Below are 12,701 nucleotides of genomic sequence, written 5' to 3'. Positions count from 1 at the left end.
TTTATTTATATATTCCTAAAGTAGTGTTTTCTGGAGGAGTAGACGCTGATCTAGGCTTGAAGGATGGAAGGACTCTAGACAAGCAGAAACTGGAGTAGAGGGAATAGCATCAAAAAAGAATTGGTGCCTCAGATTCTCTTTGGCAAGTAGGATTCACATTCTCTGGAAACCAAATTGTTTATTGATTCTCAGGGGACTGCTTCGGTGTGATAGCAGTTATTTTATTATGGTTTAAGTTTTTCATTTTGTTTTATAGGTTGGTTGCCCATGTTTTCTTCAATAGATAATACTGGTGATGAAACAAGTCTTAGAAACAGATGACAAGGCTGTAATACTTGGCCCCTCTGTAGACATTTTTAATTGATTTATTTTGCCCTGAAAAACATAACCATATGGTACAGTCAGTTTCCACCTAGGGCAACTCTTCAAAATCCTGATTCTGGATAAGAGTGGTGACGTTCTTTTGGCATCATCTTTTCCTCTGGTTCCACTCATGACCCATCTCCGCTCCCCCACCCCAGCTAATTCAAGAACTGTGATAACTCAAGCTAAATGATTTCACTGATGACTCTCCAATAATACTTTTAAAATATTCATTATTCATTCCACAGGTAATGGAAACCGGGGAAAGTAAACAACTAGCATGATCTCTTACAATGGGTATGTTTTTATGTAGTTATAATATGTGTCACCAAACAACATTCAAGCTGTTAATATCTGGAAATGAAGACACCTGCTCACTCAGTTAGCACTGAATGCAGATGCAACACCTCACAGAGTGGCCTAAGGAATACTCCCAGGGACAGTAGTTTGCTGTGGGTGTGGAGGCTGGAGACTTGAGAGATTTGAGGGTTCGTGAAGATCATTCTGGTCCTGTCAGTGCCCTGCTGCCTCCTCAACTTGTCTGGTCCTCTTGGGAGTAAGGACGCCTTCCTTGGTGGTTCCCAACTCTTCAGACTGCAGGTGTGAGCACTTGGCTGAGAAGGAGGTTAGAATTCTCCCAGATGGGCATAGGGGACAGTGTGTAGAAAGAAATCCTCAAATTTCCTGTATACCTTCACTTCCGGTTGAAGAATCCTCTACTTCCTGTACATCTTCATTTCTGGTTGTTCCTGGATTATTATTATTTTTTTTCATTTCAGTCAATCAGTCTTCTTCTCAGTAGAGCCCAAGAGAGCTTTAAGAAAGAATAGAAAAACTTTTGTTTATTGTAGTTTATTTAAATTACTTCTCAGGAGAGTGTAGTATGTTTATTTGTCATTGAATAGGTATTTCTGTTGTTTAAATTCAATAAATAACTTATCTGCAAGCCTCACTGTGGGTGGACTAAAAACCAGTTGTTACTAGTCGTTCACACTGGAACACAATTTCAACGTGGTAGATAAGATATTTCAATCTAGTAGGTAAGCTCTGTGTGTGCTTGTGTGTGTGAGAGTGTGAGAATGTGTGAGTATATATGTTTTTGTCAGTGTGAATGTGGGAGAATGTGTGAGTCAATGTGTGTTTGTGTGTGTGAGTGTGTATGTTAGTGTGTGAGAATGTGTGAGTGTGTGGGTACATAAGAGTTTGTGTGTGAGTGTGTGTATATGTCTCTGTGTGAATGTGTCTCAGAGTAACTGTGAGAATGTGAGCATATATGTGAGCGTGTTATGCTTCTGTGTGTGTAAGAGTGTGTGAGCATGTAAAAACAAGGCAGAATATGAGAGGCAGCCCTGGTAATGGAAAGCATCTTGGATTGGGAACCTGAAGATCAAGGCATATGCTAAGACATGGTTCTGCTGTTTCTTAACTGTGTAAACCTGAAAGTAGCTTTGAGGTTTTGTTTCTTTGTCAAAAACTGACACCTATTCAACTCATATTTACCAACTGTCTTCTATGTGCCAAGCATACAGTGGGGTAACAGTAATAATATTTTTCTCACTGGCATCATTGAATTGTTAAAACCACAAATAAGACGTGGTAGTCAGGAAGCCTTGAGATTGCTATGAAATTTTCTAAGTGGCATCATCTTATAACAAGCATGAATAGTGATGCAAGTTACATGCTACAGAATTCAAAGGTAAAAGCACAAATGAAGATCAATACATCCTAAGTGTTAGAGGAATGGAAAGAACTAATGAAGTAGTGTTTTGTGGAGGAGTAGATGCTGGCCTAGGCTTGAAGGGTGGAAGGACTCTAAACAGGCAGAAACTGGAATAGAGAGAATAGCATCGAAAAAGAATTAGTCCCTCAGATTCTCTTTGGCAAGTAGAATTCATATACTCTGGAAACCAAATTGTTTATTGATTCCCTAGGACTGCTTCAGTATGATAGCAGTGATTTTATTATGGTTTAAGTTTTTCATTTTGTTTCATAGGTTGGTTGCCCATGTTTTCTTCAATAATATCACAGTGTTTGTAGTGAACACTTCATTCATGAGGTGGAGGCTTGCACCCCCTGAACATTTCTTGGCTTTGTGTTAGCCTTTGATTGTTTCTAAAACCATTCCCTAGGCCTGTAATACATCCATGCCTCTTGTCTGCAGAAAGTTTGAAAGTAGTGAAGTTGATCTAAACATTTTTGTGAACAAGTGAGCAGTAAGTACAGTTTCAAAGCTGCAGCAGCTGTTTGTGTCTTTGCCTTGCAATCTGGTGTCTTAACTGGAATTCTTTATGTCAGAACATAATCTACTTAAAAAGTTTCCATTTATGTCACAAATAATAAACTTGATGGCTCTTTACAACATCTAAACAGTCCCCTTAAGCTGCCTCTTCAGATGATAGTCTTCTTTCTCCAATGAAAGGCTCAAAAAGTAATCCCTTTAGGTTTCTTATGAAATATTCATTCTTTAGTATGACTGCTAAAAATGTAATCGGCAAGCTGTGTCTCTACCACATGCACATCTTATAGTATTATTAAATATGAACTATGATACTCAAGTACATCCTATAGTTTAGGTTTAAAATATGTATGCTATGTGTATAAAATAAATTATAAGACACACACACACACATACACACAGTCTAAGAGGACAGAAAGTTTTCAAAGAAAGTTGGTGGATTGCCTGAGGTCAGGAGTTTGAGACCAGCGTGGCCAACATGGTGAAACCCCATCTCTACTAAAAATACAAAAATTAGGCAGGCTTGGTGGCGGGTGCCTGTAATCCCTGCTACTTGGGAGGCTGAGGCAGGAGAATTGCTTGAACCTGGGAGGAAGAGCTTGCAGTGAGCCGAGATTGCGCCACTACACTCCAGCTTGGATGACAGAGCAAGACCTTGTCTCAGAAAAAAAAAAAAAAAACACACACACACAGTCTATGCTGGTGGTTGGTGGTTTTAACAGCTCCGTCACACATTTACTGACATCAGGCCACTATAACTGATTCAGCAGTCCATCCATATTCCTACCTTTGTTTTTTTCTTCTTCCTCCTCTTCACTTCTTTGCTATATCATCTCCATATTGCCCTCTAATCTGCATCATCATCTTCAAGCACCCATTTGTATTTTCCTAGACTTTACTGAAAATCTGTTCCCTTTTCCTTTAAGCACTGAATTTTAAGCAATCTCATACTGTTATCTGCCCAAAAGTGAAAGCAGAAACAGAAGTACCACGGATCACACTAACACCATGCAAAAGGCTCTCCTTTTCCATTTCATTCATTGATATAGACTGAGACAATAGACCTGTCATAAGCATGAGATAATTAACACTGTCCTGGCTAACTGGTTGAACTGAGAATAAAAAGACAAGCCACCACCTGGCCCGTTTCCTCAGCAAGCCATGCCTGGAAAACTTTCTTTTAGACCAGAGTCAACAGTCAACTGCTGAACTTGGAAAAATAGGTACATACCTCTCGTAGTTTTTAGTTTTGGACTAATTTGGCTTCTAAAAAGACAACATCCTTAAAATGAAAAGTGCATTTATTGTAATGAAATCATGAATAATTTAGCAGTAAGTAGACATGGCTAAAGAGAGAACTAGTAAATAGGAAGACAAATGTGAAGAAATAAACCAGAATATAGCTTATAGAAAAAGGCGACTGACAATAGAAAATTGAGTGGAAGAGACACAGAGGTTATAATGAAAAGATCTAGCATTTTAAATTTGAGACAAGAGAGAGAATGAGGAGGCAATATTTGGATGTGTAGTGGCTGAGATGTTTTCAGAACTGATGACAGATTTGAATCATCAGAGATGTGAACAAAATTTATTCCAAACAGGAAAGTAAAAAGAAATCTACACCTATATACATTGTGGTGGCACTGGGGTGTACCAAAGGCAAAAAGATGAATTTAAAATTATTCTCTTTTCTAGAAAGGAACAAAATTTAGATTGATAGCAACCATGAATGCTGTGTCAAAATGGAGTAGCTGTCAATTTTAAGTTGTTTAGCAAGTAAAACTGTATTTCAGGAAGCAAAACCAAATAAATCTTTAGATGAACAAAACTGAGACGTTACTATCATTAGGTTCTAAGTAAAGGAACTTTTAAAAGCTATACTTCAGATGAAATAAAAATGACTCTAGAAGGTATTTCTGATATATAAGAAGAAATATGAGCCAATAAATGGATAAACATGTAGATAAATCTAAATAATTACTGACAGTATAAAATAATATTAACAGTGTCTATTTTGTGGGGCAAAATAATAAGACAGAACTAAAAGAACTAAAATACTGAATGACATTAGCTTATCAATTTGAAGGAGGGTGACAAAAGTTAAAACATTCTCTAGTTTCAGCATTGTTTGATTAAATAATTAAAATAATGATTAACCTGAGACATTGATATTTAAATATGTTACAATTCCAAGGACAGAATGAGAAAGAATTCAATTAAAGCAGTAGAGAAAAATTGAAATGAAAATCAAGGTAAGATAGGAGAAAAAAAGAAAGATGGAGGAGGACAAATAGAAAGCACAGAGTAAGATAACAGAAATGAATCAAAATATACCAATAACCACATAAATGTAAATGGACCATTTTCACTAGTAACAAGACAGATTGTCAGACTTGATGAAAACCCAGTGCATTTCTATGCTGTTTATGAGAAACATACTTAAAACGTATGGAACTCTAAACATGGGCTCCAGGAGACATTTGCAAAAATGTTCCTGGAGGCATCGTTTCTTATAGAAACAAACATGAAAACTGGATACGAACTGAATGTTCTTCAATAGGAAAATGTTTAAACATATAGTGACATTAGTTGGTATAATATAAACAATAAAAATGTATTAATGACAAATTTATAGAGCAATATGGATGAATCTCAAAAACATGTTTTCAGATATACAGAATGTTTATAAATTTCAAACATGATATTTAGTTACTATATATTGAGTAAAGCCTACTAAAATGATTTTATTCATATCTAGAAAATTCAGAGTAATTCTCCCTCTGTGTGAGTGCTGAGTGGGGGAACTACCAGACCAGTTTCATGGGAATGTGACCTGTGACACAGAGCCCCAAGTTTAGAAGGACCTTAGGTGTGGTTTCATGTTGTGTTGTCACCATCTAGAAATCCTTAATAATTTTGAACAAGGGACCTTACATTTTGCACTGGGTCCCTCAAATTATGCAGCTGGTCCTGGGGGATACCAATGTGGAGTGATAGATGAGAGATTTGAGTTGTACTGGTGATGTTCTTTCTTAATCCAGATGGTGATTTGTTTTGGCTACTTGTATAGAGTGTTACGCATATTGTGTACATATGAAATATCTTGTTTTTCAAATTAATTTCAAAATGTTGCCTCTTGAGCCACTGTTTTATAATACTCATTAGAAATACCCAGGCAAAAGAGTCACACTGTCACCACCTAGGTGGAATGAAGCATCCCATTTATGTGGCTGTGATGTGGAAATTGGTCTGAGTTGTTGAGTAATTATACTTAAGCATATGCTTTCGACTCTATAAAATCTGGGTGAGTAATATCAGTTTGAGGGAAAAGAAGAGCCCTCCGTGTTTCTTTACACAGTTGGATACCCAGCTGCTCTGGTTTGCATATTGCAAGTGCATTTCCTTTGCAAACTTGTTAGCTCCTGCATTATTTGGAGGCTCTGCTTTTTAAAGCAGGCAACATTTAAAAACTACAGGGCAGAACCTATCTGATTCTATTGCTGTTACCAGCAGCTGGTGCACCCAGCGTCCTCTGAGGAAGTTAGCCACCCTCTAGCCACCGTGAATATTGTGTGAACAGAGCACATCTGCGATAGTGGCTTACTGCGCTTGTGCGACTGTAGAGGCCAACGTGCCATTCGTGTATGGCTTGGCAGCTTCAAAATTCACACACAGAGACAGCTGGTGAAAGAGTTTGCTAAGTGGTGCACCCCCTTTTAATCCAGCCACCTGGATGATTCGGAGAGGCACAATGTGGCTATCACTCTTTAATGCATTGCATGGTAGGCGCATTGGCCAAAACTTCTTGGGAGTTTTCAAAAGCAATACAACACAGTGTTCAGTTTTTTTGCCCTGCTCCCAGAGAACTCTTGGTTGCTTCAGCTTAAATGTATCCCTTAAGTGCATCTTAACTCTGACCTTCAATTCCTGTTGTTATGTGTCTACTCTCTCAAGTGCAGTAAAGTGCAGGGACTCTGATATTATGCATTCATTCAGTCACTCAATAAACATTTATAGAACATCTTAAATCTTAACTTGCACTTACACATCTCAAAGCCTTGGTCCACTCTGCCTCATCTTTCTTCTGTTTGTGTCCTTTTTTTCTAGTGGCTCTGATTTACTCTTTATGGCAATGTTTTTCAAGCTCTGCTCCACTCCCTCTTTCCACTAATCCATTCATGGTCTCTCCTATTTTGCAGTAGATCATGTAATCTGTTGTGCTGCTTAGAGGTTCCTTGATGAATTCTTACATGGCAGAAATTAAAATGAAATGCAACTTTCGAGAAACATACCTCAAATAGATCACAAGCTTCACCCTGCACCTGTTGCTTGCAAATACAGTGATCTGACTACTAAAGGGCAAAAGGATGATGTCTATTGCAAAGAATTGGATGCTTTTCATAGAAAATACAGGTTACATTGCAAAACCTTTCAAATGTTGCCAAGGTAACTATAATCATTATGCTATCATTTAGTCTAATTTGGTGTCTAGGTAACCTTAGTGGCAGAAGTCTCAGCCTGAATTAAACCAACAATTAGTTGAACACTTATTACGTGCAAGGCATATGGACATACACAAAAGTGCAAGATATTCTTGCCTTCTTTGAGGAGCTTAAATCTCATTGTAGGGATCTCAACATATAAAGGGAAATTAACAATACAAAGTGAGGTGGCCTACAGATCATTCAGGTATTAAGTGAAGTAAGAAAACAAAGCATAAAAGAATAATTACTGGTGGCCAGGATCAGCAGAAAAAAATGGGGGCAAAAGACTTTCCTCATATTTAATTAGGCTCTTTCTGGAGTCGGGTAGACATATTACTTCTACAGACAGAAAACACTCGCATTACTCTATTCATTACTTCTTCATTGCTTGAGACAGATTTATTTTGAATTATTATTGAACATTTTGCTTTTTGTATTTGTTTCAAATTGAGTGCACATTTGCCCAATTTAATTGCTTATTTGTTTCCTTGGAAGATTTTGTCATTGAATTTTTTTCTTCTAGGAATTGAATCCTTATTTTGGGGTTATGTATTTCTCTTTTGTTGTTAATAATAAATTTGATTCATTGCAAGCTAATTATACCTACTGTAGGAAAAAAGAGCTATTAAATGTCAGCACATTGTAGAGAAAAGGCCACATGTCTTAGGCTAGGATGGGCCTGAGTTTGAATCTTGCTATGTGACTTTATTCAATTTACTTAGTGTCTTAGCCTTTCTTTATTTTATAAATATGTATGTTTCAGTTAATATTTATTTTATAGGTTTGACGATAGGATTACATAAGATAACATGTATAATACTTCTGTTTCACTCATAGAAAGTGCCCCATAAATACTAGCAACTGTCATTATTATTGGCCTTGTCGAATTATCTCAATTGATTTCATGTATGTGAGAGGACTTCCACTGATTACACAAAAGGAGTCCATATTTCAATGACGTATTTTAAGGTCATTGGATTAAGTGAAGAACTTTTTAAAGTTAACACTTTTAGGAATTGTACTGACTGGAGAACATTCTCTTTTGTTCATGTTCAGATTTTAATCGCACTTCATGGGTGGTCTGCCAGTTGCGTGCTAGTCTTTCCTTCCTTTTTTTTTTTTTTTTTTACAGAAGAATATCTGTAATTCTTGAAGTGAGTATTTTGCCAATTTTCACATGCTTTGTTTTCTCTTCTCAAATCAACATGTCTACGTATTTATATAATTCAGAGTTCAAACAACATTCATTACATTGCTGTCACTGTACATAAAGACAATCAAAACTTGTTATGCCCAAATCTAAAACATGACCCAACTAAGTGAACAGATGTGCTGCATGACTGAAGCCTCACCATGTTGTTCCTATTTATCATCTGTGTTTGGAGGGTGTGCCTAGTGTTGTGAGGTGGGGGATTAAAAGTTTTGCCAATTGCCCTTATTTGTTGAAAGATTTTATGCACACTTTGTTCCTCTATTCTTTTGCACTGCCCTTTGGGTGACAGAATGGTTTTAAGAAGTTTGGTCAAACTTGTGAAGCCTTTGAAAAGTTCTAAAACTGTTTTTATGGTTATAAAATTATATTTAGTCCAAAAAACCATATTTACTTAATTTTGGAGCTGAAATAATGAGCTTTCAAAATGCAAGCCATCCAGAAATATTCCATCAAGTTTTCAAAATTTACACTTTGCTCTTCTAATTTTATTGTGGTTATTTTCTGTTCCTTTTTGCACCCTTTCCATATCATGAGAATGTGAAAACACAAGCATTTTTCTGTGGAAAATAGATCCAGCATCCTGAGCTGCAAGTCTTCATGAAAGCAAAATTCAGAAAATAGGAGTTGTGTTGGTAGAATTTCTCCTTAGGCTGTTTCTTTTATCCATATTACTCTTGGAAAGTAAGGAACATCAGGCCTCCCATCAGCAGTAAGCCCAAGGGGTTCAGGCTCTGTTTGGGCCCCACTTAAGGGTTCATCACCAGTATTTGCAGCAAGTGCATTAGAATCTTGAAGGAAAACATCAGTTTGGTTCATCTGGCTCCAGTATACATCTTTATTAATATTTAATTTAAAAAACCCAGATTAGCTGGAAAGGATTGAAATTTCAGGAAGAAATGAAGTACAAGTTCTGTCTCTCTCCAGATGCAGTGTTTCCACTGTTACAGTGTTTACAACATTAGCTAGCAATGGCTAGTCCCTCTTTTTTCATCTTTCTGATTTTCCACTGGTTGTGGTATGTTTCTGTATTCCTGGTGGAGGGCAGTTTACACTGGTTAATACCCAACCATGTACGATGGGTACTACCCTCATGACAAGGTAGGGAAGAGCAAAGAACATATACCTGACAATAAACAGCCTGAGTTCAACTGATTCTGTTACTTACTCCCTGTGTTAATAGACAAGGAAGTCAACCTCCTCTAATTCGTGTTTCCTTACCTGTGCACGTGGGGATACCGTTCGATGCCTTCATCAAAGGCTGTGTTTTAGAACAGTAGCAAAATTACCAGCTGCCTCCTCTCCACATGCTGGGTCTTGCTTGACTTAAAAAAAAATGTGATGCAATAGGTGTTTCAGCAGACGAGACAGGCAACTGCCGAAGGGTTTGGGTGTTTCTTTTGGGGTTCCTATAAATACAGTATTACTCATCCTGCCTTCAGGCCTCTGCCAGAAGTGTGATTCTTCCTTTCAGGGGCAGGAAAAGACTTCTGAGCTGGCTCTCATGCTGGTCTGGTGATGGTAGCCCCTAGGTGTTCACCCACAGCCCACGGTCAAGCTCTATAGGGAGGTCCTGAACTTAGATGTTCTAGATTTACTGCTAATGAAACCCAAACTGTGGTCCCTGAGTGACTTCTAACTCAGATCATCTGAGAAAGGATCAAAAGTGACATCCTATCACAACTTATTTTCCTGATGCAGAAAACTGCAGGGCAGATTTTTATTTTTCCTTTTAGCTGAATTCCCTAATCGAAACATTAAAAAAGCAAGCAAGCCTAATTTTAGAAAGGAGGCTTTAATCAAGAGATTCTGCAGTTAGTATGTTTTCTCCTCTCTTCGCGCAGTTTATCTGTTGGAAATGGGATGTGCATATCTTGGACTTCGCTTGCTTAATAGTGCCCATATATTAACCCTGGGTGTTCTGCAAGAAAAAAAATGGCATGGTATCGGAGAGTTCAAATAAGATGTATTTAGTGTTAAATGAGATTACATATTCCCAGCAGTTCACATGGTGCCTGGTCCCTGTTCAACACATAAAGACCCCTACCCTCACCCCCTCTGCCCACCGCAACAGAGTTACTGTTTAAATGCCAATCCTAGTGGGCTCTCAAGCTATCTGCTGTTCCTCCATATTTAGTCTTTAAGGGGTACAAATTATTCAACTACTATTTTTCTTACTAGTTCTTTTTGAGTTTGCTATTTCATTTATTGAATATAGTTATAGCATATGACTATGCTGTAACTGCCAGAATGTAAATATTCTAGGCATAATATCTGCTCCAAGCCACCTTGTCCAGGCTGTTGTGGAGAGAAAAGTTTTAAAACCCATTTGGTTTTAGTCCAGGAACAAAGGTTCGTTTAAAAATACCATGTACTACTTGCCTGTGTTTCTAAGACTCTGTTATCCATTAATTCCTCCCCCACCTCCCTGCTTCATGCTGCCTGGTTAAAGGCTTCCTGTTTAATCGTTTCATGTTTACTTCTGTGTGAGCTTATATTAATTATGTGGATCACCAGTCTCATCACCATGAAGGATGAAGATATATTTGATTTGGCAGGGGATCCCCAAGACAGCTTCATTCCTGGGCCTTCTCCCACTCCCAAGCAAAACCCAGTTTGTAATGAGGCTTTCTTTGGACACCAGACTTTCTCCTTAAGGTAACTAAAGCCTGCAGGTCTTAGTTACAAAGCTAGTTGACACGATTTAGCAGAGTACTTTGAGTTTAGACAAATGCTAGACTTGAAAGAAAGGGATTGACTCTTAGCTGTTTATTTGGAAATGTTATTTGTGTTTGTTTGTTTGTTTTTGTTTTTTTTTTCTTTGTGCCTGGTCAGTCTAGTTTCTGAATACCTGGTTACCTTCATTGTGGGTGGGGACCCTATCTAGCTGTCTCAAAGAGGCTTGTCTTGACACCTTTGTACTTGCTGAGGCCCACCAGTGCTTCCCCTAGCTGTTCAAGGTAGAGCCTATTTCACTGGGAACTTGTAGGCACCATTGAGAGGTCTGGCCAGAGGTGACCTTAAGACTTGTCTGTTTTACCTGTGTGTTACCAGGCTGTGCAAAGACTATGTTACTCAGAGAAAAAAAGAACTGATTCTAGTCCTACCCCAGCAGCTAGAAAGACAGCCCTCTCTCTGACGAATGGCATATTTGAAAGAAATAATATTTTGAGAGGTAAATGATCAGTTAAATAAAATAGGATAAATGTGAGAAATTCTTCAGGTCAGGTTAAACAGAATTTCTACATGTCAAAATAAACAGAAACACTCTCCTAAGTTCCAAGATCTAATAATCTGATTGAGGAGTATAGATCATAGTAGTGGACATATGCATAATGAACTCTTTTAGGGAAGGGGAGATAAAATACAGTAATTCTATGATATTTTTTATTTTAAAAACATAGAGTTAAAGACTTAATTATCTGCCTGTTGATTGAAAACAGTATGTGCACACTGGATATTTTACAAAGGAGTATAACTGCTGAATGTGTCTACAGAATTAGTCTCTTCTCAAGGGTACTCATTCTAACTCAACCATGGTGTTTTGAGGCTGCAGAGAGTTCTCGGAAAAGGAGACAGGACCAAATTTGCAGCTCATTCTCTGGGCAAAGGGAATGGGCTAGGGAAACATACTGGTTAAAGACAACTCAAGAAGAGCAGTGCAGAAATTAAGGCACAGTGTCTGAAGGCTAGCATTTTGGTGAAGATTGTGGGGACAGTTAGCACTGGCTATTTATCTTCTATTCCACAAACCTTTGGAAGGCACAGTACTCACAGTGTTCTAGGTATGGTGAAAACTTGGATCTAGGAAAGACATCTACCTTCACCCTAGTGGTTTATAGTCTAGAAAGGAAAGACAAGCATTTAAGTAAATAAAAGATATGAAGCTGTGCAGTGTGATGGCAGATGGAGGAAAATGGCTCAGTGGGACTTTGGGAAGATGTATACATTAAGAGGGAATAGGAAAACCTTCATAGAGAATGCAGAGGGAAATCCGAGGGGATGTGGCCTTCATGAAATCAGCCAAGACATTTGTATATACAGACTCTACTTACCAGGATATACCAATCTTAAATTAAGCAAATAAGGTGGAAGGAGTTGAGCTGTAATATTCACCCCAAAGCACTGCAAAAGGGGACTTAGAAGTCAGTCAACAATATGGGACGAGGGAGGCACTGGATAATCTGCAGAATGTGTTCGTGAATAGTTAGATTTCAGAAACTGAGATTGGTCAAAGGAAAATATTCTGTATTAAGGGATCTCCTGGGGATTATTCGAAACAAAAATTCTTGGCATCAGTTGTACAATAGAATCACCTGGGGAGCTTTTGCACATGTGTTTTCATAACTTGGTCCAACTCCTAGAGCTTCAGGGAAGGGGCAAAGGCATGTTGTAAAGGTTCCCTAAG

At 38.0% G+C, this 12,701-nt stretch overlaps 1 protein-coding gene across 1 annotated transcript in view; it reads left to right on the top strand.

The window, feature by feature from the left end:
- The first annotated feature begins 7,617 nt into the window (after positions 1-7,617).
- The window catches only part of OFCC1 (orofacial cleft 1 candidate 1), a 76,202-nt gene continuing 71,118 nt past the window's right edge, over positions 7,618-12,701 (top strand). Inside the window, exon 1 of the mRNA XM_021936983.2 lies at positions 7,618-10,951. Within this exon, the coding sequence (XP_021792675.2) occupies positions 10,797-10,951 (155 nt within the window). The 5' untranslated portion in view covers positions 7,618-10,796. The remainder of the gene's footprint in view (positions 10,952-12,701) is intronic.

Source organism: Papio anubis, chromosome 6 (genome assembly GCF_008728515.1).
Source record: "Papio anubis isolate 15944 chromosome 6, Panubis1.0, whole genome shotgun sequence".
NCBI classification, from domain to species: Eukaryota; Metazoa; Chordata; class Mammalia; order Primates; family Cercopithecidae; genus Papio; species Papio anubis.
Note: the sequence above shows the minus strand (reverse complement) of the source record. Positions and strands in the feature narration are given on the sequence as shown.